The sequence below is a fragment of the Xyrauchen texanus genome, chromosome 39, assembly GCF_025860055.1.
Source record: "Xyrauchen texanus isolate HMW12.3.18 chromosome 39, RBS_HiC_50CHRs, whole genome shotgun sequence".
Taxonomy (NCBI): Eukaryota; Metazoa; Chordata; class Actinopteri; order Cypriniformes; family Catostomidae; genus Xyrauchen; species Xyrauchen texanus.
The window spans coordinates 11,273,230-11,300,530 of NC_068314.1; the positions used below are offsets into that span (position 1 = coordinate 11,273,230).

The following is a 27,301-nucleotide window of genomic DNA, read 5'->3' on the forward strand; positions in this document are numbered from 1 at the left end:
GCCCAATACAGCCGACTAGAGTATAAACTCTCTTTTCATTGGTCATTGTAGGAGGAGTGTATGTTGTATTCCAGAAAACATGTGGTTGGATTGATAATATTTTTTTTTTAGTTTTAATGAGTCATAGGTTCGTCAGATTCATACAACATATATTTTTTTAAATTCACCAGCTATTTCAAAACCCATTATTGGTCATATCAATGTTTATTTGAAACAATCAACACTAGGGCTGTCATGATTATGAAATTTGGCTGAAGATTAATTGTCAAACAAATAATTGCAATTTTAATGATTAATTGTCTGTTTAAGGGCTTTCACGATTAATTGTCATATAAATTGTCATACTTGTCAAAAAAGGTGTGCTACATGTGTGTTTCATAGACCTTAAGAAGTAGTTTTTTTACATATTTAACTTAAAATATAGGCCTATGAATCAAATATTAAAATAGGGATATATGATTTCATTTTAAGGCTTTAAAAACCTGATTTGCCTGATTTTCTGTAAAGTTGCTTTGAAATGATGTGTGCTGGGAAAGGCACTATACAAATAAAAATGACGACTTTAATGACATGAGAAATAATGTTTTAAATATCAGAATATTTCTAAATACTTAAAATGTGGCTCTCTTTTTGGTCAGCTTTAGTTTTGGTTGTATTTTTTAACTCATGTTTTATATTATATCGTTTTTATTAAAAAAAAAAGTTTTATACTGCATATATTTTAGTATATTATGCAATAGTAAAATATTTCTGTCCTGATTCCTTTACTTTCACACCTTATTTTAATGCTCAGATTAAACCCATGAGTGCTTATTTGCCATGAACAAAACCTTTGAGATTTCGTTTAATAATTTCATCACTCCACGGAAACAGAGGATGTGAGTGTCTCCTGCATGTCATTAACACTGCGTATCTGAACCAAAAACATTTGCCATTACATGTCCGTTTAAAGTGAAACCGCAGCCCTTTGCGTTTACTAACAAAGATTATCAGCATGATCTCATGAAATGTATGTGAACATGACAACATTTATGCAATTCAAAATGTACATGCTGTATAACACTTGTGGTTGTAGGTTTCCAGTGAAATGTCCAGCTAGAGGCACCAAAAGAGTGTAAAATGGTGTCGGATTCAGACAAGGTTTTAAGTTGAATTTAGATGCTTGTTTTTAAAACATACCTCTCTAACATAAAACTTTTGCCTGAACCTAACTAATATTGTTTTAAAATATAAATGAGACTGTTAGTAAAATACAATTTGGATGCTTTATTCTGCCTTCCTCACAGTCACTCTTCGATCAGGAGATGAATTCACTGGTGGGAAGAAATACATTGACACAGAAAGTCACAAGCAGTACTTCGATTTATTAAAAGCAAGCAAGGGGTTTATATGGTTCTTGCCACACATAGCTGGTTACACCCCCACCTCAAACTTTCTCATTCCTCCATATATGGTGTTGTTTCCTCTCACTTACAGAAGTAAATTCTTATCAAGTAATTTTTGTTTTGCTCAAGTGCCAGTGCCAAAAATATACAAAGCAGATAAGCAAGCATCAGCATAAAAGGTCACATTGTTCAGTCTGAGGCCTATTTCTCACATTGCCCACTTTTGTCTCAAAGAGACAAGTTCCTCAAATGGCTATTCAAAAATTACATCCTGTTTACCTTACATTCTATCATTTACTCATTACCAACATATTCCTCCCAATGTGTCCCATCTTCAAGGTTTATCAGAGCGTAATTAGCATTCAAAGCATTATCAACGGTCCTATTGAACAATGCTTTAGCACATGGAATCACACAAGTCAGTGTGCTATAACAATTAATATGACTCCTATAGAATTTAAAGCATTAAAAACAATTTTTTTCCAACCATTTAACCATGTCAATAAGTCATTGAGATCATCTACAGTTTCTCTCGCTGTGAAGTCCGCTGCTATCTTCGTTATGTTTTTTCAGGCTCATTTCTATGGCATGTCCATCTTCATAGTTTTCTGGAATGAAAATACAGCAACTCGTTCCCACGATAACGCATACTCCTCAACTGGCAGCTGTTAACTGGTCAAGGACCAATCTTTTTTGTAGCGCTGTTAATCTTAGGCCTTATAGTTCTTGGCATACTGCATCAATCGTTGTTTTTGGCAAATGTATGATTGATATTAGGGATGGGCAATTGTACTCGAGTACTCGAGTACTCGAACATGACAGCGAGGATCGATCATAAAAACAATGATCGTGAGTTTAAAAAAAGACAGATTTTTTCATTTTTTCTGATTGGTTATAGCAGAATTTTGGGCGGCACCTTGAGCTCTGATTGGTTAGCGTTGCCAGAGCGTGCGGTCCAAAGTCCAGACCAAAGAACAGAGAGAAACATGCCTTCAAAGTTGCATAGTGATGTCTGGCTTCAATTCGACAAAATAGATGGAAATACAATTCAATGCAAGATGTGCAGCGCCAAACGGTTACACAAATGTACCACAAGTACAACGCATTATCATTAGTATTTGTACATAAAATGTATTGCGATACCAGCGAGGCAACTCAGACGAGCATCGCATCTTTTACCGTCAGACAGAAATGCAACGTAGCCAGATCCACAAATAACAACAGCAGAAAGAACCTGAACACAAACTTATCCAGTACTGTCGCAACATTGGATCCAACACACAAACATCTGAATTTTCTTGAGACAGAGCTTTGAGAGAGAGAGTAAAGGAGCATCTGAAACAGCTTACAGCACTGTTACAAATTCTGTCACACCCATACAAAGTGATTCTCTGCCTGATCGAGCAGCAATACGGCACTCGACACACTTTTTGGTGAGGATTACGGCGCGAGTAATTTTTGTTCGCGTGACAACGAAATCTAAAGTTACTTCAGTGAGCCATCAATCTCCGTATACCAGGATAATTTTCTGTGGTGGAAGGTAAATGAGAATCGGTTTACAAGATAAGCATTGTACTTCGCTGTTCCTGCGACATCTGTTCCAGCGGAGCACAGTTTTTCCACCGCCGGGCTAATTGTACCTGTGCAGGTAGACCGACTCCTCTTTTTGAACAAAAATATGTAGGATGTAGCCTATGTTTAAGTTTCATCAGTCGTGGTAAATATACAGGATGTCTTTTTTCTGTAGCTTTGAAAATAAAAACTAAGCCGTTCGTTTTTGTTGTTGTTTCAAAAGCACTGTTGAAATAAGCTGCTAAAGTAATATTGAAGACAACGTTTAATTAAAAAATTACAGTTGAATGAAGTATCCTAAAAGCAATCACGATGAAAATCAACACCTTTTGTCACAGTTTTTATTTTGTGTTGAAAATATCCTTTAAATTATATTCATAATTCATCAGTAATCATCATGTGTTGTTCAATAATTTAAGTCAGTTTTACTCTGACTAAAATGTCATAATTTTAGCCAATATATAGGCTGATGTCAGCAATCACTTGATGAAGTAGATGAAAATACTGTAATCAGAAATATACATAACATTATGAGAACACTATAGAATGTTGTGAATTATTTTTGCTTGCCCATGTTTCAGCGCGCTGTTAGAAGCGCATCCACAACAGGAGTTACACTCTCTGACTAAAGCACGTAACTGCATTTGCATCCTTTTGTGCAGATACAAGTTGTAATGTTACGTTATGTTGTGTATCTAGGATATCTGATTAATCTCATTGGATGCGTCATAGAATCTCAGGCCAGCTTACTAGAGTTAATTTATTCTGCAGCTTCACCTAATGCAGCTATTCTATTTCAGATGTTTGTTTTTCGATAACATTGATGCAGCATAAGCAGTGTTATTTTTTATAGTTCATGTTTTCATAGACATGTTTTCATGTTATTTTATTTATTTAACATTTTCATAACAATCTTATAATATTTTCATTATCTCCATGACGTACACGCCCCGCCCCCCGCTCACGCCCCGCCACTCGAGTACTCGTTTTTGAGACCTATCAACGATCGAAATAAGAAATCAACAAAAATGCCCATCCCTAATTGATATCAGTTCATATCTAGTAATTTCAACTTCTTTCAGTATTACGGCAACACCCACTTGTGGGAAGAGTCCTCTGAAGAATTTCTCTGTTGCTGTCCATAATCTGTGTTCTCTCTGTGTGGTATTGGGTTTACTGATATTACTACTACTTCTGTTTGTTGTTTTCTCAATAGTTCAAACCACCATGGTGTGGTCACTTAATTCTACAATGGCACATATACCTGTCCACAATTCCAGCAGAGCAATGTACAAATTATGACCATATTGCCAATATCGGTATCCTGTAACTCATGTTTCTTGTTTAGTAGGTGTTATGGGGTTACCTTTACCGCTGGTGTAGATGCACTATGCAGCATATGCATGCATACATAACAACTAAAAAAATATTTTGCTGTAAATTTAGCTAGTTTCCACCACAAATTGGTAGCATAGGTATATGTGGTGCATCAACATCATCTATACCTGTCTCATTACTGCTAGATATACTCTGGTACTGCGTATATTAGGCACTGGTGCTGCGTGTTCAGCTCCTCCAGTACTTTCACCATTGGCTTTCAAAATAGTCAGGCTCTCCCCAGGTGCAGGCTTCACGTGGCTTGCGTGTATCCACTGTGGTTGCAGATCTGTCAGTACCCCTGTCCTGGTTACTGCCAGACCTTGATACCTGCTGGTTTGAAACAAATGGGTGAGTAGGCTTTTCTGTGGGCATAGGGAGAGAAAGAGAAACATCACCATTTATGCTATTCGATGTTTTGAAAAGGGAATCAACATAATCAGCTACTACCACCTTCAAATCACCTGTGGACATAGAGCACGTGCTGCCTTTTTCCCAAGGGGTCGGGAAAGGCTTACCCATTAGTATTTCAAATGGAGACAGTCTTGTTGTTGTTATTTTGTGCACACACTAAGCACTCATCTAGCATTAAAGACACTGTTTTTCTCACATTTGCAATGCAATACAAACCATTGATTGTCTGTATCAACTTTTCTTTTGAAATATGTGATATGCTAGGGCTGGACGATTAATCGAAAAGTAATTGAAACCGAAATTCAGAACCTCTAACCGACGTAATTTTCCCATGTCGGTTATTTGTTTTTTTTTTTATCCGGTTACTAATTTCCCCTTAAAAACATACTACCGCGTGTGGTCACGTGACTCCACGTGACTCAGCGGCATGGAAGCAACAAGTCAAGTCAAGTGGTTTTTATCATCATAGCACCTACCTGGTGAGTTGTGTGTGCAGTCAGAGGATGTGAAAGCACAACACATTCTTCATCCTGTACCATCATCGCCGTTGCAGCCACTGCTCGCAGACAAGCAGGGAAGCCCTTTGCAACCTAATCCAGATTTTTAGATAAATACACCACCGGGCAGTAAGAACCCCTGTGCTCCTGGGCAAGGATTGCAGCAGCAATCCCCCCAGCCTCGTGCATGTACAGATGGAAAGGCTTGCTGTAGTCTGTAAGACCCAGCGCTGGTGGTTTCCCAAGGCATTACTTCAGATGTGTAAATGCCAAGTCCATTTCCTTAGTCCATTGGATTGCATCATCATTGTTCAGTGTTGAATTGTCTTGATTCGATCTGCAAACATGCATACAGTCCCCTTTGTTAGCACATGTCCATGGTATTCAACCTTTTGTTTGACCCATTGTAGCTTCAATTAATAATTGATGCTTTTCTGTAATACTCTGATGTTTCAGCAGTAACTATGATGTTGTCGGCATACTGCAACAGGCATGTGTCAGTTTCACATCCTGTAATGTACAGTGCACAACAGCTGAGAAGACAGCCTGCGAATCTCTGTACCCTTATAATAATCACGTTTATGTATATCGTTGGCCTCCCGTAGGTGAATGCGAACAATGGCTGGGTCACAGGCAAAACAGGTACACTGAAAAGGGCAGAACATAAATCAATTACAGTAAAATTACCATGTGTTGATGGTATTGACTTAAAAAGTGTGACACTCCCGCAGTTGTGTTACAGACGGATCCTGGCCATCATAGAGATACAAGAAGTTTATCTGGAATTGTTCTATAACAATTTTTAATAGATATCTCATAGACAGGCAGATTAATTATAAAAAAGATCTTACCTGTATGGAGATATCCAACTTCTGACTCCAGGACTGTGAGTAGGGCTGGGTATCGTTCAAAAAATTCGATATCAATACCGATATCTTGACTCCGATACCAATTTTACGAAATCCATTTTAACAAGATTACAGACATTACCTCAAAAAACCTTTGGTTTTATTTTTACAGTTTGTAAAAATTTTTTACAGACTCAAAAACTCTCCTGAGCCTTCTGGTCTCCTCATGCCAGGGTCAGCAGGGGCAGAGGCTATAACATTAATGTGAAGAGGAAAAAAAAAACAAGAAAGCTAAACTGTTAATTCAGCCAACCCTAAGCATATGTACAGTTTAACAAGATAACTAGTTTAATGTGTGTCAAACTTGATCAGTTACTGTCAACCTTAAAGCATTTTTAGCATCAATATAGCTAGCTATCTATAGCCATACATCCAAACAATGTCTAACACGTAGGTCCCAGTTTATAGGACTATGTCACCATGCACAGAAATGTTTATTTAACAAGTACACAAGCATGTACCACTACACGTTAGCCGATTTTGTTTGTTTGCTAAACGTTAACCTTACCTGTCAGAGTCCCAGTCATAGTGCCGCTGCATTCATCAGTAGTTTTGGAGGACAACTCATGTGGTGGGCATGTTGAAGGAAGCTCTGTGGCAGGAGGATGCTGAGAGGATGACTGCACCAGCTCGGTCTTCTTGCAGTCGAAAACAGAGCAACTTTTGTGCTCTTAAGTTTATTCCGTAAGATTTGTTGTGTTGCCGGTCTTGGCAGCAGTTATCTTGTCACAAATATTGCATCGCGCGCTGTTGGTTATCGAGCCTGGTGAAATGTAGCCACACTTTTGATATTTTCCACATCTTTTACATATATGGGGGTTGAGATGCATGCACACAGCCTCACGTGTGAGCCGCGTCTCTGGATGTAACCGGCGTAAACTAGTGTTTTTCCTTGATGCCTAAACACAGCCAATCTCCGGCAATTTTAGATTTGGGCACATCTAGCATGCTACGTGCTTATCACTGATGTTGACAAGATTAACCCCTTAGGTATTGAAATTTGGTACCAAACAACTAGACATTTTTTTTATACTTTTTGAGGCAATTCGGTCAGTGCCTAAAATGTATCAAAATCGATACCCAGCCTTAACTGTGAGTAAAATATGATTAGGATGCTTTATTCTGCCACTCTTCAATCAGGAGATTCACAGGTGGGAAGAAAGACACAGAAAGTCACAAGAAGTTCTTCGATTATTAAAAGCAAGCACAGGGTTTATATGGTTCTTAACACACAAGGCTGAGTTGTTTCCTCCCGCTTACAGAAGTACATTCTTATCAAGTACATTTTTGTTTTGCTCAAGACAGTGCTGAAAACATATAAAGCAGATAAGCAAGCATCAGCATAAAAGGTCACATTGTTCAATCTGAGGCCTTTTTCTCACAGAGATGTTTAAAAAAGACATCCTTACCAAATCAGCGGCAAAACCTGACCATTAGTGTTTTAAAATTTCATTAGTGTAAATAGCATCTGCCACACAGGGCAGCTATTTGAGCCTTAATAGTCTGGTGGAACCAGAGAAATATACGCCAAGCCAAACAATAGGTGACGCTGCAGTGGCTTGGAGTGTAATGTCGATGTGAGAATGTGTTCTGTTGTGCTAGTGACCACGTTCTGCATTTTATCCCACTCTTTTTCCCATCCGATTTCCTGCTTCCACTTTAAATATTTCCTTTAATACTACTTAAAATAATACATAAAAACGAATATTAATTTTGATTTCATCGCAGTGATTTGCAAACAGTGAATGTCGAGAAGTGTTTGATCCAGAGGTGGTGTCTGCAAATCACACTCGTTCCCTTCCTCTTAGGCCCACGTCTCAACTTCGCTTGTGTGTAGACTGCATCAAACCAAGGTTATTTTTTATAAGATAATGTTAGGTTTAGGGGTATGGTTTATGTAGTGTGTCTTTGGGACTCTAAATAAACACAATAAACACACTGCAGTGATGCCCCTTACTGTATTTTAGTATTTAAATACGGTTGCTAATAGGATCTGACACTATTTGCACCAGTGTACAATTAGTATACCATTATTTCTGCCAGGGTTGGGGTGCAAATACTATGTGCCACTATTTGCACTGGGGTGTAAATAGCATATATACCATTATTTGCACCAGGGTCCAAATAGCATCTGCCTTTCAAATATAAGTGAGACATTAAAAAAGACATATGTACCATAACAGTGATTAACAAGGATTATTACAAATTCTGTTGTGAGTGCCAATTGAACCGGGGTGCGTGTCCCGTACAATGACTAACTCACTGCTTAACAACCATAGTACAGTTCATCGTTAGAGAAACTAACTTGCTAGTCACGACTGTTTCCTGAAACCCTAGTAACTATAACTATGTTTCCATCCAAGGTTTTAGTTTTAGCGCATCAAAATAAAGCTGATGGAAACGCAAATTATAGCTAAAATTTCACAAGTGTTGAATAATATTATCAAATAATATTTTTCCATTTAACTCTAGCACATAAAATCTACATCGATACTTCAGATGTCGTGAAAAACTGGTTTGGAAACACTTTGTTGAGAAAATTGGCATCAATGCAAAAATGTAGTGTCACATCACAGAATTTAGCCTGTAGCACGATGACGTAGATGGATGGTCCAATACGTACTGGATAGTTCATTTTACAACATTTTAAATCGCCTGATTTTAAACCTAAATTTGATGGATTAATAGCATGTTGTCAACACAAGTATATATTTTTATTTTTATTTCAGTGTCTGCAGGACATGTACGTACATTAAAAAAAAAAAAAAAAAGATTTTAAGTTTAATATACAAACTGATTACAGCAGTCAGATTAAGCGCTTGTCACTAAAGTGACCATTTATGACAAGTGACATGTACGTACATTTAAAAACAAAGCAAAAAAAAAAAAAAAGATTTTAAGTTTAATATACAAACTGATGATCACAGCAGTCAGATCAAGCGCTTGTCACTAAAGTGACCATTTATATTTAGAAATGGTTGTCCTTTGGGCTATAGTGATTGCCGTCACAGATGAAGCAGTCTGCTGATCAGTAACCTTCAAAGTCTTTGGTCGATTAAAAGGCACGAAGGATTCCTTTCCTTCCATCTCCAACGTAGCCTGGCGGGAAGTCTTTAAATAAGTCCCCACAACAAAGCGTAACAGCGTCCAGTACGTATTGGACCATCCATCTACGTCATCGTGCTACAGGCTGCATCGAGGACCTCTTGCAATCGTTAGCCTGTGTTAATCATGACAACTGTATGCATCCTTGACAGCCAGTTTATTGTACGTGATTATGTATTGATCTTAACGGCATATACAGTGCATCCGGAAAGTATTCACAGCGCTTACATTTTTCCACATTTTGTTATGTTATAGCCTTATTACAAAATTGATAAAATTATTTTCTTAAAAATTCTAAAAACAATACCCCATAATGACAATGTGAAAGAGGCTTGTTTGAAATCTTTGCAAATTTATAAAAAAATAAAAAAAATAAAAATCATGCCTTTGCCATGACACTCAAAATTGAGCTCAGGTGCATCCTGTTTCCACTGATCATCCTTGAGATGTTTCTACAACTTAATTGGAGTCCACCTGTGGTAAATTCAGGACACTATTTGGAAAGGCACACACCTGTCTATATAAGGTCCCGCAGATAACAGTGCATGTCAGAGCACAAACCAAGCCATAAAGTTCAAGGAATTGTCTGTAGACCTCCGAGACAGGATTATATAAAGGCACAGATCTGGGGAAGGGTACAGAAAAATGTCTGCAGTATTGAAGGTCCCAATGAGCACACTGGCCTCTATCATCTGTAAATGTAAGAGGCTTGGAACCACCAGGACTCTTCCTAGAGCTGGCCGCCCGGCCAAACTGAGTGATCGGGGAAGAAGGGCCTCAGTCAGGGAGGTGACCAAGAACTCGATGGTCACTCTGACAGAGCTCCAGCGTTTCTCTGTGGAGAGAGGAGAACCTTCCAGAAGAACAACCATCTCTGCAGCACTCCACCAATCAGGCCTGTATGGTAGAGCGGCCAGACAGAAGCCACTTCTCTGTAAAAGGCTCATGTCAGCCTGCTTGGAGTTTGCCAAAAGGCACCTGAAGGATTCTCTGACCATGAGAAACAAAAGATTGAACTATTTGGCCTGAATGGCAAGTGTCATGTCTGGAGGGAACCAGGCACTGCTCATCACCTGGCCAATACCATCCCTACAGTGAAGCATGGTGGTGGCAGCATCATGCTGTGGGGATGTTTTTCAACAGCAGGAACTGGGAGACTAGACAGGATCCAGGGAAAGATGAATGCAGCAATGTACAGAGACATCCTTGATAAAAACCTGCTCCAGAGCACTCTGGACCTCAACAGGACAATGACCCTAAGCACACAGCCAAGATAACAAAGGAGTGGCTACGGGACAACTCTGTGAATGTCCTTGAGTGGCCCAGCAAGAGCCCAGACTTGAACCCGATTGAACATCTCTGGAGAGATCTGAAAATGGCTGTGCACCGACGCTCCCCATCCAACCTGATGGAGCTTGAGAGGTCTTGCAAAGAAGAATGGGAGAAACTGCCCAAATATACCATCATACACAAAAAGACTTGAGGCTGTAATTGGTGCCAAAGGTGCTTCAACAAAGTATTGAGCAAAGGCTGTGAATACTTATGTACATGTGATTTTGTTTCATTTTTTATTTTTAATAAATTGTAAAAGATTTCAAACAAACTACTTTCACGTTGTCATTATGGGGGTATTGTTTGTAGATTTGAGGGAAATAATTTTATCAATTTTGGAATAAGGCTGTAACATAACAAAATGTGGAAAAAGTGAAGTGCTGTGAATACTTTCCGGATGCACTGTATATCTGATGCTGCAAACATGACACTTCCAGGAGTACCAACAAAAATATCTTGTATCATGCACATTGACAAGTGCACGGAGAACAACTAAATAGCCACTGTTTGTGATTAATTTAATCGTGGTAGCCATCCATTTATTTATTAAAGATGCTTTTATACACCATTCAAAATAATAGATGGCAGTTTTGGAATTAGCCCATAATACAAAAAACATATCATTTCTGTGCACAAAATGTTTTTAGATTAAAAAGAAATACACATACCAGGAGAAATGTGTATTTTAGACCTACACTCACCTAAAGGATTATTAGGAACACCATACTAATACTGTGTTTGACCCCCTTTCGCCTTTAGAACTGCCTTAATTCTACGTGGCATTGATTCAACAAAGTGCTGAAAGCATTCTTTAGAAATGTTGGCCCATATTGATAGGATAGATGGAGTTGATGGAGATTTGTGGGCTGCACATCCAGGGCACGAAGCTCCCGTTCCACCACATCCCAATGATGCTCTGTTGGGTTGAGATCTGGTGACTGTGGGGGCCATTTTAGTACAGTGAACTCATTGTCATGTTCAAGAAACCAATTTGAAATGATTCGAGCTTTGTGACATGGTGCATTATCCTGCTGGAATTAGCCATCAGAGGATGGGGCCATAAAGGGATGGACATGGTCAGAAACAATGCTCAGGTAGGCCGTGGCATTTAAACAATGCCCAATTGGCACTAAGGGGCTTAAATTGTGCCAAGAAAACATCCCCCACACCATTACACCACCACCACCAGTCTGCACAGTGGTAACACGGCATGATGGATCCATGTTCTCATTCTGTTTACGCCAAATTCTGACTCTACCATCTGATGTCTCAACAGAAATCGAGACTCATCAGACCAGGCAACATTTTTCCAGTCTTCAACTGTCCAATTTTAGTGTGCTCTTGCAAATTGTTGCCTCTTTTTCCTATTTGTAGTGGAGATGAGTGGTACCCAGTGGGGTCTTCTGCTGTTGTAGCCCATCCGCCTCAAGGTTGTGCGTGTTGTGGCTTCACAAATGCTTTGCTGCATACCTCGGTTGTAACGAGTGGTTATTTCAGGCAAAGTTGCTCTTCTATCAGCTTGAATCAGTCAGCCCATTCTCCTCTGACCTCTAGCATCAACAAGGCATTTTCGCCCACAGGACTGCCGCATACTGGATGTTTTTCCTTTTCAGCACCATTCTTTGTAAACCCTAGAAATGGTTGTGCGTGAAAATCCCAGTAACTGAGCAGATTGTGAAATACTCAGACCGGCCCGTCTGGCACCAACAACCATGCCACACTCAAAATTGCTTAAATCACCTTTCTTTCCCATCCTGACATTCAGTTTGGAGTTCAGGAGATTGTCTTGACCAGGACCACACCCCTAAATGCATTGAAGCAACTGCCATGTGATTGGTTGATTAGATAATTGCATTAATGCGAAATTGAACAGGTGTTCCTAATAATCCTTAAGGTGAGTGTATATATGCCTTTTCTTTACAAAATCTTAAATAAACAATAAACTGAACTAGTTTCTCCATGCATGGGGGGAGTTTCTCTCGACTTGATTGATTCCAGCAATGTCTGCTGTTGGGGCGTTTTGCTCTTCTTTGCAGCCGTTGCTTTCTGAAATTCCTGGTGTTGTTCCATGTGGTGCTTTTCCAAATGCTTAATTAAGTTTGTGGTGTTAAACCGACCAACAGCACCACCACCCCTAAAACATTTGCGTTGCAAATTTTGCATTCGACCATTGGACTTTGTTCCTCTTTAAGGTTAAAATACTTCCACACCACTGACATGTTCTGTAAGCGAGCTAACTATCATACTCATGCGACTATAATTGGCTACTACTGTTTTCACGTGACAGGCTGCGCCGCTTAACTGGAGGTGGCAGCATATTTATGCAATGGTTTAAGGTACATTTCCCCATGTTTTTTGTTGGATAGGTATCGGATCATATATTTTTCTCCCCTCCAATCTCCGATCTAGTGTTCTTGGCCAGTATCGGCCCGATATCGATGACGTGGATCGGATCGGGACATCCCTAGTTACTTTTTCATTTTTAAATACAGTTTGGTTTCTGTATTTTCTATTGTTTCATCTGACTGACATTACACATTTGTGTAATTTCCTACCTTGGTGTTTGTTTTTTCCCTTAGCAATCTTTTAATTGAAAGACTACTGCAAACAAGAAGTATACATTTGTTTTCTATAACAAAGCCTGTTGAGAATATTCCACTATATTCTTCTACTTCTGTGAACACCTCACAATAAACACAAAACCACTTACACAGACATGTTATCCCAAAAAGAATTCTGTCCATACATGTATATTTCTACAAGTATTGTTCATTTATTTGGGCATATTGGCTATATAAAATTACACTGTGATTTGGGAAATTGTGTTTTACGTAAATGAAAGTGTAATATTTTGAAATATGTAAATTAATGAGTTTTACACTTACATAGCGCTTTTCTGACACTATACTCAAAGTACTGCAGAAATGTTGCATATAGTGTTTGTACAGTACAGATAACTTTTTATATCAGTGAAAACCATTAGCATGCATATTGTGTTTTACATATATCGTAAATATGTAAAATGTCTCTTTGGAAAATGTTGTAATAAAGATATTCTCTTGTAGATAATAAAATAATACATGAAAACTAAGCCAATACTGTGTTCCAAACGTCATAAATTATGCCTTCGGAGGGCACTTCGAAGGGAGAACTATTATGACAGTCATGCTGAAAGATCATTTCAAACTGAATTTCCAATAAAAATAACTGAGCACCACAATTTCAAGCCTTTCAAAGGACTCAGAGGGGATGTGGTGAAAAAAAGTGAAGCCTTTGAAAGCAATAGGGCATGGGGTGATAAGTCTGAATAGAACACACCCCAGTCACAGCGAAATAAATGATGTCGACAACTCATCAAGGAACTATGATTCTAACCACAGGCGGAGACGCTGTTTGCGAATGTTCGTTGGAACTACAGTTTCGGGAAACACCAAATCGTTGAACTATGTTGTAACGATGAAACTTGCAACCATGGTTCGCTAACAATGCTTTTGGGAAATGCACTCCAGAGCAGTTATCTGAGTTATCGTAGATTTTGTCAGTTCGAGCCAGTCTGGCCATTTTCTGTTGAACTCTCTCATCAACAAGGCATTTCCATCCGCAGAACTGCCACTCACTGGATGTTTTTTGTGTTCGGCACCATTCAGTGTAAATTCTAGAAACTGTTGTGCATGAAAATCAGCAGTTACAGAAATACTCAAACCAGTCCGTCTGGCATCAACAATCATCCATGCGATTGTCTGATCAGCCAACAAAATTGAAATCAGTGCAGAGCATATAATCACGCAGATACAGGTCAGGAGCTTCAGTTAATGTTCACATCAAACATCAGAATGGGGAAAAAATTTGATCTCAGTCACTTGGACCGTGGCATGGTTCACCTAGGAGGAGTATTTAAAAGTTCAGAGACTTCAGTATTCCAGAAATCCAAAATGGCTGACTTCCTGTTTGGCGGATAATGACTATAAATGAAAGTTGTCTGGCTTGATGAGAACTATATATGTACCAATTTTGTTGACTGTAGGTGACAATGGGGGTGCTATTGAGCCCCACTTACATGGCCATTTTTAAGGGGGCACTATAGGGCCTTAATAGTAATAATCCTTAGAAGAACAATTGGGCCTCTGCACTTTCAGTGTTTGGGCCTTAACAATAATCCTTCTAAGAGAAATAGGGCTTCCGCACTTTCGGAGCTTGGGCACTAATAATCCATGGAAGAATAATTGGGCCTCTGCACTTTCAGTGCTTGGGCTCTAATAATTATAATAATAATCTTTAGAAGAACAATAGGGTCTCCGCACTTCAGTGCTTGGGTCCTAAATATAAACCATTATTGTTTAATACAAATTTCAAGCGATTACCCCTGAAAAATTGTGATTGTCAGGGACATTATTTGATGTTCTGTACTTTCAGAATTTGAACATGAACTTTATTACCACTTGCTGGTGGAATCTCCAAACTGCAAATGCAGGATCTGGATTTCAACTTCACGCTGAGTTAAGAGGTGGTATTGAAACGTCTTTTCACAACTAAATATTTCACAGGAAACATTACGGCACATGATTTACCTACAATATGCCCGCAGTTTGCGTACCTACACCCACAATTACTAGAATTAGCAATGTCACGAAAATTGGATAAGACCATTGTTGCCAACTTAGCGACTTTGTCGCTATTTTTAGCGACTTTTCAGACCCCTTTAACGACATTTTTTCAAAAAAGCGACTAGCGACAAATCTAGGGACTTTTTGGACAAACCTTAGCAACTTTCCAAATTCATAATATCGCCAGTACTGCAAGCGTGAGGTCTTACTTCCCCGCTGCGTCTGCTCTGTTCAGTGAGTGGCTGAGAGGAGCAGCACATTCCGTTGACTGCACGCCAGCGGACATAGACATGAATGAGCTGCGCATGTGCACGCTGTGTTAGCAGGAACCAATCAGTGATCACATAGCAGCTGCCTTCTCCTTTGTTTTAATTCAAAACATTTAATTTGACCGTTTTTTCTTGGCATGCGCTTATATTCACTACTAATCAGAGTTTTAGTTCATTCGGTTCGGTTTCTGAACTCTCCGACTTCAGATCGTATATTTACAGACTCTATACATTTTACTTATCCAAACACAACAATAAACCTTCTTCAAACTCATAAACATGTAGCGTTAGCTAAGTTCCGTTCCGTTGTCTAACAGAAAATATGTAATTGAGAACCGTTTTACTGGACATTCGGCTATATACTTATATAAAAACAGCATGAGCACGGTTTAGGGGAGATAACCGTTATTATAAACTGAAGTAGGCTACAGTACCGACAAATTAGGCAGAATGCAAATACGACGCGATGACGTCATTAATATGCTAATGACGCATGACGTCATCTGGCGACATTTAGCTACTTTTCGAGCAGGCTTTAGCTACTTTCCATTGAAAATAGTTGGCAACACTGGATAAGACGTTGCGCAGGGTCACAGAGCGTAGCACTGCACTTTCCGCACTCGTGAAAATGGAGCCCATGTATTTACTTGTATTTATCACAACATATAGAAAGACAACTTTACCTTAACACTTGTGCTCTGATAACTATATGTAGAGGAGACTGGGTAAAGAGTCAAAAAGTCAAATTTAGTAAGAGTCAAAAGTCCAATTGAACAAATGTGTTTTTGTTTTTCTCTAGCAGAGGTTTTGAGTGTTGGTTTCAAACACCTAGTTCTAAATCCTTGTAGAACATTGACATTTTTTTTTATTCTATCTTATAAAGTATATCACATTTGTGTTATAGTACTTGGATAAACAGGCATACATAATAAAAAACAATGGCATATGTTTTAACATATCTAGACTGTCTAACATAAATATTACCACTATCAATAATGTACAAAATAAGACAAGCCCATCATGACTCATCAAAACGCAAACACATGTAAGCTTGCTGGGTTAATAAATACAATGAAATCAAGTGTAATTCTATGGGATACAGTAGATTCTAAGTAGACACTTCATGGGCTAGTCGAAACTTTCACAATCAAATGCAACCTTCATGTTCTTAGAAGTTCTTATATAAGCTTGTAAGTCATTATTACGATGTAATGTAATGTGCTTTCAAGTAATTTTGGTGAAAAAAAATTACAAGATATTTATATTAATATATATAATTTCATATTATAAATTTTTCTCTGGTTTTCACTTAAACATAGGACAGGAAGCTTGTTAGCACTGAAAATGATGGGAAATATATATAGTCTGGTTGTACAAGCCAGTTGCTTGAAGTCCGGGTTCAAAGAAAATCTAGAGTTGTCCACAAATTTTAACAGTTTGGTGGTGACTTTCATGTTCTGTGACATGACTTGACATTACATTTTTTTTTAATCATTTGCTCATGTTATTCCAAACTTTTAAGAAGTTCTTACCTTCGTGGAACACAAAAGAAGCTTTTAGGCAGAATGTTGGCCTCAGTCAACTTTCACTTACATTTCAAAAGTTAAAGAAAGCAAATAGTGAGGAAAAAATTCAACCTTACATCTTTTGTTTAATTTGTTCAACCACTGTTTCTGTGAGCATACATGGAAATATTTAATTTAGAAATTTCAAAGTGAAAGCTTATGCTATCCATTATAAAACAAAATAAGCTATCTGTGGTCTGTTTTGATAACTAGATTAAATATAACCTGTCATTACACTTTGACCGCAGTTCTTCTTTCTCTCTTTTCAGAGAAAAGTGCAATGCAGCACCTCAGGCATTGCCAAGGCTTTGCTCAGGCCTTCCTTATCAGGAGTCAAAGGTAATTCTGCCATTTCAAATAAACCTTTGTTCCTTATCATTTCACCATTTCCAAATAAGGTATATGAACATTTATTTTCTAAGATTCATGGTTCACTGGGTTGGGTTAATCAACATGGCAGTTTGATTTAATGATTTGCTTGATGTAAATTATTACAATGACAAGGCCAGTTTCAGTGAAATTCTCTGTCTTGCTCAGAAATTAGCAACAATTCACTTCAATTGAAATTATTAGAAAATTGTTATCATAAGTAATTAGTGCTGAAACTTGTCACAACTCTCTCAGTTCCAAACTTTCGAAGAGCGTTATCCCATCACTGTCTGTGTGGGATGGGCATCTCTCTACCCGCTGGAGGAGCACTGGAGGTCATGAAAAGCAAGAATACAATGAAAGAAGGCAGAAGTTCAGATTTGCTCTAGCAGGACTGCTGGCAGGTACTGGAGCTGTTCTAGCATATAAGCTCCACCAAGGCAAGGTGAGAAACATAACATCAAAAGAAAGCAATAAGAATCGTTGATTTAAGTAATTATATTATTTCTCACTATAATTTAAATATATTGTGGAGTTTGTGGTAATTGTGGAATTTTATACATTATGTATAAAGCGATATGCAGAAAAGGACAGCGAACACCTCCCCACCCCCTGACAGTGCTGTCAGTCGATTACAATATTTATTTGCAATTAATCACGTTATTTTTCATAGTTAATCGTGATTAATTGTTGATTTTGAAAGTACCGAAATTTTACTCTACATATACTTTTCCTGTCAAAATGCATTTAGTTCCTTTTTAGAAAAGGATAGAAAACAATATGTATGTTTAAAAAAAATAAAAATTATTAACATTTTCCAAACAAAGCATTCCACAGTATAAAGATATAAATGCACTAATTAGCACTAATTCAAGTAACATTAAAGGTGACCTATTATGCAAAATTCACTTTTACATGATGCTTCTACATAAATGTGAGTCTGCAATGTGTGTACACAACCACCCTACAATGTTAAAAGTCCACCCACTCCTCTTTCTTATATTTCTATTAATCAAAAACAGTGTGTCAAAATGAATGTTTTTCATTTCTGCTCAAAAGTGAAGTCACGTTAGATCAGGCCTCGCCCACGTCTGGTGATGGACTCCACCCTATTATCATAGATCCTCCCTTGAGTGGTTTACTCACAGTCTGCCATTTTTTTCAGTGTTTAACATTGTATCTTACACAGCAGATACAGTGAGAAGAATAATGTCTCCGCTTCGTAAGCATCATAAGCAGGGCTGGACCAGTAATCTGGCATACCGGGCATTTTCCCGAGGGAAAACCGAGCGGGCCGGTGAGTCGGCCGCGAAACGGGCCGAATGGGCTGTGATAAGCTAAAATGAGCCACTGCATTATGCAAAACGGACCACAAAACGGTGCCGCGATATGCAGAAAAGGACAGCGAACAGACACATTCTGGGGACACCTGAGACTTATATTACATCTTGTAAAAAGGGGAATAATAGGTCTCCTTTAAGCGTTTCCCAAAGTGGGAGGAGAAGCGGCCTTTGTATCCTGTTTCACTTCAAACGAGCCTCACAACAAAAGGCCTCGCCTTTCACTTAAATAGTCCCACCCCCCTGCACACGCACACACACACACAAAGTTGATTTTCCTTCATTCTCAATGGCAACTGATGGCCTTGGAGAGCACTTCGAAGGTAGAAGAATCATGATCGTCAAACTGTAAGATCGTTTCAAACTGAATTTCCAATATAAGTGAGTTCCTTATAAAGTGAATTCTGAATGACACCTCTTTCAGCCCTCCAAAGCCACAGTAGTTAATAATGATAGAGTCTTCGAAGAGAGTAGGCCATCATGGATGATCACTTCTGAAGAGAATGCACCCCTGTCACTGTCTCTTTGAATGAATTCAATGATGACAATCGTTCTGGCTCCAAGGAAAGAAAAAATGCTAAATTGTTTTCCGATAACGTTGCATGCGTGATCATCTTTACTAATGTCTCTCATTATTTTACAATGGTGATCACTCTTGCTTAATTATGGGAACTGTCTGGTCCAAAGGTCCTTAAACTCTGTTCAATATGTCCACACCACAAGTTCATTTTCTCCACATAAGTATAATGCAGAAACACTGATAAACATGGAAATTGAATGTAACATTTTCAAGGTACCAAAAGTTATTAACGATTACTGAATAAAATTAAATAAATAATGATGGCTTTGGTAAGATTGGGTTTCAGATGTATCTACTTCATAGAGCTTTATGGAAGTGACACAAGGAATGCATGCAACATGAACATACGCAAAGTGTATAATATTAAGTGTAGCGAATCAGCTCTATGAAATATTAATAATCAATCATAACTTGTTATAATCGATCATGAATATTTGGATCAGTTAATTGGGTTAACTTGATGTAGCTACATTAACATTACAACCAAATGCTCGGTTCATCCCGTGAACACTCAATATTGGTTATTAATTAATTAATTAATAGAAAGGTACATTTCCGGGGCATGGGAAATGTCTTTCTTACTACGTATTAAGAGCAAGTAGTCAAAATCTATGATTAGTGACTTTAGATATGCGCTTGAGACACAGACAACTTTACATGTGACATGAACAAGACTTTATTAACTAGACTAAACATTTAAACTACTCTAACATACATATACATACATGCATACAGTTTACCAAGGGAAAGAGGGTTGAAGCAGAATACAGGAAGGCAAGAAGTTATAGCATTGTTTGAAATTCAGCAGATCAACAGCCTGAGCAAACCATCATATTAGTTCTGACACACCCTTTTAGAAAGGGGTGAGGATACTTAATGTATCAAATAATGAGACTAAGTTTGATACTTGCATGTCCCATTTGAATTAAACTGTCCTGATGCAATTGTTGAGGCTCCAGTTGATCTTTGATGATGTTGTCTTGATGAGAGAGAGAACCAGTGGGGGTCAGATTGATCTTTGGTGAATGGAAAGACAAGGCCGTAGCCTGGTGCATGCTTGGGAGTCCTTGGGGCCTTCTAGTTCAGCATCATTCAGCAAGAGAGTGAGAGAGCACAAGGCTCAGAGGGCAAGAGAGGCAGGAAGCAAGAGGAGCATAAGAGAGCGAAGAGGCGTAAGACTAAGAGATAAGAGCATTTATAACCTTAGAAAACATGTCCCACCTCTCATTGGCTCGACCAATGAGAAGGGTTTGAGGTTCCAAGCGGGAATTTGGTTTATTGCTCTTTGTTCTCACATTTCTCATTGCATGAGCAAGAAAAGAAACTAGGAAATATACTTGTAATACTAATATGTTGTTGTTATCGACATATCATGTACACAGTCATTTCGATCTTCAAAATACCAAGTTATAGAGACCAAATATGCCACACATATGATTTCGGTTAACCATAGTATGCAAAGTCTGAAACATTAACCCATTAGAGTTTGACAGAAAACACAGATCAAACAACATTTAGGAAAATTATGAGATGGAACATTAGATACATGTCAATGAATTTATCACATGGATATATAGAATATATATATAGGATTAACAGGGTTCATTTCTCTTTCTCAGTAAGAGAATGAAGTGAGGGTCAGCACTTCTCTGAACATTCCTTTGGAGGTCAGTAAAAGTCTCCCTTACTCTGGGCATGAGAGAGTTCCTTTGTCAAGGCTCATTTGCATGTTTATGACAGTAAGAGATTTTGGGCTGAATGACTCAAAAGATAGTAAAACATCGCGTAATATCATTCTACAGAGATCTTATATTCGAATTCAGCTCGGACAAATCGTAAGGTTTAATTTGATACCAAGAAACGTGTGTTTAGTACACTTAAAAAGGGAATATACACTCTGAGGCTATTAAATATGAGGCCTCAGAGTTTAAAACACACCGCAAAACAGTTCTAACGAGTTTGATATACCTCAGAAATACACAACATACAGGGATTACACGTATTTCATTAGCAATATGCAGTTCTGTGTTTAACTGAAAAACACACACACATTGTTACGTTCAAAGTTTCCCCCTTCCTGTCCACACGAGAAGCACGTGGTGAGCATGCGGATGTCACATGCGGTTCTCTGTCAATAGTTCATTGTCTCTTTGTCAATACATTTATTGTGCTTGTGGAGACTGGTTGGCGCTATTTCAGTAATTAGGGGAGTTTTTAACAGTAAGTTCTTGTTTGTTCGTGAATCTGTTAAGGCCACTGATCCTCCGCCATACCTTACATAAGGGACTCTCGCATAGCCTAAAGTGTTGTTTCTTTGGCTAAAAACTGAACAGATACACACAGAACAGGGTTAAAACAATAGCATCAGTACTGAATTACTCATAGACATATCTATAGTTAATATTAATGAATCCACATCATCTGGTTGAGTTCAAGGCACTAGGAACTTGTTGACTTACTGCCATTATGCAACATGCAATTTGTTAAAGGAATATAAACAGACTTTAGGCTACTGGAGCTGATTTGAACCAGCCATTGGAGAAAGAAAGAAAAGGAAGAAGAAGAGAGAGAGAGAGATAGAAAGAGAGTGAATCAGAGGCAATGTTTTTGAGGTTGTAATGTGTTGTTTTGAGATATTGGAATAAAATGGCAAACAAAACCAGTTACATTTTCCTATAGTCAGAGAGCATTAGAAGACAATAGATTTTACACTGAAGCAAAACTGATAGATTGGTCCATAATAATTATGAAAATAATTATTCCATAGTGTCTATAGTTTTAACAATGGTATTTTTTAATAAGACCTTTTTTAATAAAACCACAGGTAAAAAAAATGAATGGCTCCTCAGTACCATGGTTAGTCAGTGTGATTTCTATATAAAGAATTATGGCATTTTTGTAATGGAAAAACAATAGTCCAAAACATTTAGAAACGTTTTCTGTTAAATACTGTAGATACTGTTACTACAATAAATCCATGTTACATTTTTGTAAGCATTGGGATGTGTGGATTAAAAAGCCTTCTAAGTTATTTCTATGCGTGGCACAGTGTTTTCTCCTGTTTTCATTGTCAGTGCTGTTTAGTATGTGGGAGCTGTTTTATATGCTTTTTTTTTTACTTCCCAAGACATTTGGAGTTTTGAAACATACAATTCTGTGCCACGTTCAAACAGGTTTTGCTAAATTGTCTGTTGCCCAGTCCACAAGTAAATGATAGGATGACAAATGTAGTCTTATTAATATTCACAAGGAAAGTGGTAACTGATTGGTCAGTGAGACATTACGATGACCTGCCATCATACATATCAGAAATTATCTCAGGCCACATGAAATGAGGATTACACCCACAACAGGCATCAAGTTGGACACTTGTTCTTTAGAAAGATGGAGATAAGAGTAAAAATACTTGTAAACAATGACGCGCTTCCTGCCTCCTCCACACCTGACCTCACCAACGAGCTTATGTCATCCCTCTCATGAGTGTGCATCAGAGAGATGTACGGAAGCTAACTTTTGTTGTTAAAAGTATATAAGTATTGTTTTGTTTAAAAAAAAATTATCAATCGTTTGGGTTCAGAAGGAATTTATTTGTCGACTGGAGTCATGTGGATTATTTTGATGCACCCTAAATATGCATTTTGGACTGTCAAAAATGTAAAAATAAAAAGTGAGTACATGCACTTGCATTGTTTAAAGGTGGAGGCCTGAAATGAAATCCTAAAAATCTTAAATTTCATTAAAAAGCATTCATTATCAGCAAATTTTCATTTTTGGGTGAACTATTCCTTTAAAGATGTGCTGGATACTGTTGGCGTATCCAGCACAATAGTGTATTGTCTATCTTAAATAGTTCCTTATGTAATGGTATTGTTCCACCTTCCTCTAAGCAAGCAGATGTTATACCACTTCTTAAGAAACCAAATTTGGATCATACCAATCTTAATAATTTTTGGCCCATTTCTAAACTGCCATTTTTATCAAAAGTCCTGGAGAAAGTTGGATTTTTTACAACTTTCCTAATTTTTAAATGAAAATAACATTTTAGCTTAAATTCAGTCTATGTTTACAGCAGAGTTTGCCCTTCTCAAGGTGACATATGTCTTATTGCTCACCTTGGATTCGGGTAGATTAGCGGTTATAGTTTTGCTTGATTTTAGTGTCACCTTCGATACAGTAGATCACACTATTCTGTTAGAAGTATGAGGTTGGCATTAATGGTACATCCTTAGATTGGTTCACATCTTACCTCTCAGAAAGGCCTCTGAGGATTAGGATTGGGAACTCTTCCTCTCCCTCTGCACCTTTCACTTGTGGGGTACCTCAAGGTTCTGTACTGGGCCCAATCCTATTTTCTCTATATATGCTTCCTCTGGGTTCTATTTTTAAGATGCATAATATTTAATATCACTGTTGTGCTGAAGATACTCAACTGTATGTCTCTCTTAGTTCTAATGTAAATTCTTATCTTTCTATTAATAAGTGTCTTGAGGACATTAAATGCTGGATGACAAGACATTTTCTCCTGTTAAATGAGAGCAAGACAGAAATTGTTGGTTTCTGATTCTGAAATTGTTGGAAATATGCACCCCTTTGTTAAAACCTGGGTGTGATTTTTATTTTTATTTTATTTTTTTACTCAGGCTTAAATTTTGAAAAACAAATTAGTGCTAGTGCTTTTACGAACTTACATTTATTGCTAAATGAAAACCTTTGCTCACATTTAAATACTTTGAGATAGTTGTCCATGCTTTCACTTAGTGTTGGGTTCAAGTCCACCTTAGTCAAGTCAACGTCTTTTAACAAACAAGTCTTGAACTAAGGTGCAAGCATTCATTGTTCACAGTTTTTCACTAATTAACCACATTTTAGCTTTTTTTTAATTTACATATTCCATGTAGCCTATTCTATCCATATAATTTCATATTGCATGTGTAATTATGAGTAGACTTGTCAGGTACACATTTTAACAAAATTCACAACATTGAAATAACAAATTAAAAATACCATCCCCACATCTCAACATTTAAAGGAATGTTCCGGGTTCAATACAAGTTAAGCTCAATCAACAGCATTTGTGGCATAATATTGATTGTCATATAAATTCATTTAGACTCATCTTTTCTTTTCTTTTCTTTAAAAAAAAAAAAAAAGAAGCAAAATCTGAGGTTACAGTGAGGTGAACTTACAATCGAAGTGAATGGGGAAAATGAATGAGGCCAATTTTTGTAGGGTTTAAACAAAGAAATGTGAAGCTTATCATTTTATAAAAGCACTTGCATTAATTCTTCTGTTAAAACTCATGTATTATTTGAGCTGTAAAGTTATTTATATAGTCCTTTGTATGGCCATTTTAGGGTTTTGTTGACATTACATCGTCATGGCAAAGATGTTGTAAAATAACTTTACACAGAAAAGGTTAGTAAGCAATTTTATAACACTAAAATCCTGTTAACACATATTGCTTATATCTTGTGGCTATACATTTGAAACAGTATTTTAACATTTAAAAATTGGCCCCATTCTTTTCCAATGTAAGTGAAGAAAAAAATCAGCGACCCTACCAAAAACCAGGACAGTCCTGTGTAATAAACCAGGACATCTGGTCACCCAATCTATAATCAAATTATGAATAAAACATTTCGCTGTCCAAAATAACTTCATATTTCATTGTGCATTTTATTGTGGTAAAAATGGTAAAAGAACATTTTAAGCAGCTCGTCAATGCTTTTAAAATAGAAAAACAAATAGGTCCTGTTTTTCAGAGTTGCAGTCTGCTTTAGCAATAAAAAAAAAATGTTCCCGACTGTTTAAAAAGTTACAGTTAATTCATTAACCATCTGGGGTCTTTATGTGTTCGTCGTGCCAGCCACCTCTGTATTCGATGTTATACAGCAGTCTCCGTAGTAACATTCATGCGTATTGGTTGACTGAGTGTGCTGCTCTGCAGATGTGTTGCTCAACACGGTGAAACAAACTCTGGCTACGTCTACGACATCAGGGGTTGCTACAACTTCTTGCAGACAGTGTCCATTTATTTCTATTTCATTATTTGTATTTATTTATTTATTTTGTTAATTGCATCACAATTCAAATGCCATGGACTTAGCTGGACTAAAAAAAAATCCACATGAGTCCATAACAAGTCCAAGTCCATTAAAATTGGACTCGGTACTCGAGTCCGAGTTAGTGATAGGAAGTCCGATTCTTTTCCACAAACCGTTTTTTTCGGATGGTTCGTTTCAATGAATTGGTTAAAAAAAAAACTGTTCACCAGTTAATTTACGTCATCACATAATGACGTCACTATATATTTGGCAAATATGCTGGTTTCATAGAATACATGCACAAACACATTCAATAAAGCCATATTTAAGGGCATATTGCTGATTATAAAATTGTATTTAATTAAGTTATAATAATAAGGGTGTTTATTGTCATCAGTGTTTCATTCAGTGATCTTACAATACATCCTACATTAAAGTTTTGCACGTAAAACACCCAATACTTACACTGATATACAAATGTGGATGTTCAACAGATGTTTAATGCATAAAAAGTGATTAAATTAGTCTTAATCAACTCACCCTTTTTAAAGAAAACATGATCCAGCTCATCACAACTTCAGATATAATCTGCATGCAAAATACTCAATAGTAAAATTTGTTTACAAGAAAACTGTGAAGACACAGAAACGTTTCGCCCACTCATTCTTTCAATTGCTCATTGATCAGCAGTTCTCAGTATTATGTCCAAAAGAGGCGATTGTTCAGTGTACTGGTGACTCGCAAACTGCTGTGATCAACTCAATTTATTGCTGACACGAGAGCTGCTGTCCTCAGATCAGTGTACTGTTGACTTGAGAACTGCTGTCCTCGGATCATTGTACTGTTTACTCGAGAACTGCTGTCCTCGGATCAGTGTACTGCTGACTCGAGAACTGCTACAAATGACTCAATGTACTGTTGACTCGAGCTGGAGACTGGATCATCTTCATACATTGATAAAACAGTAATACAATCAAGTCATAAGTCAAGTCAAGTGGTTTTTATTGTCGTTTCAACCATATACAGTTAGTACAGTACACAGCGAAACGAGACAATGTTCCTCCAGGACCATGGTGCTACATAAAAACAACAACATAGGACAAACACAGAACCACATGAGACTACACAACTAAATAAAATACCTATATAAAATACCTATATACCTATATAAAGTGCACGTGCAAACATGTGCAAAAATATGGGACAGTACAATAAATTTCTAACAATGAACAGGACAATAGGCACAGTGAGAGACCAGTACACAGTAGTGCAAAAAGATGACAGTTTCTAAAAACGTAAACATAACATACTATGAGATAGTGTTCTATGCACATAGCAGTTATTGAAGTAGCAGACAGTTATACAGTGACAGTAATTAAAGTGCAACTCAGGACACGTGTGTGTGTGTGTGTCAAACCAGTCTCTGAGTATTGAGGAGTCTGATGGCTTGGGGGAAGAAGCTGTTACACAGTCTGGCCTTGAGGGCCCGAATGCTTCGGTACCTCTTGCCAGACGGCAGGAGGGTAAAGAGTTTGTGTGAGGGGTGTGTGGGGTCCTCCACAATGCTGGTTGCTTTGCGGATACAGTGTTTTTTTAAATGTCTTTGATGGATGGAAGAGAGACCCCGATGATCTTCTCAGCTGTCCTTACTATCCTCTGCAGGGCTTTGCGGTCCAAAACGGTGCAAGTCCCAAACCAGGCAGTTATGCAGCTGCTCAGGATGCTCTCAATTGTCCCTCTATAGAATGTAGTGAGGATGGGGGGAGGGAGATGTGCTTTCCTCAGCCTTTGAAGAAAGTAGAGATGCTGCTGGGCTTTCTTGGTGATAGAGCCGGTGTTGAGGGACCAGATGAGGTTCTCCGCCAGGTGAACACCAAGGAATTTGGTGCTCTTGACGATCTCCACAGAGGAGCTATCGATGTTCAGCGGAGAGTGTTCAC

At 37.9% G+C, this 27,301-nt stretch overlaps 1 protein-coding gene across 1 annotated transcript in view; it reads left to right on the forward strand.

Annotated features, from left to right (window-relative positions):
- Window positions 1-27,301, forward strand: part of suox (sulfite oxidase) — a 43,710-nt gene that overhangs the window by 1,299 nt on the left and 15,110 nt on the right. Inside the window, exons 2-3 of the mRNA XM_052111002.1 lie at window positions 17,298-17,367; window positions 17,653-17,842. Coding sequence (XP_051966962.1) covers window positions 17,309-17,367; window positions 17,653-17,842 — 249 coding nt within the window. The 5' untranslated portion in view covers window positions 17,298-17,308. The remainder of the gene's footprint in view (window positions 1-17,297; window positions 17,368-17,652; window positions 17,843-27,301) is intronic.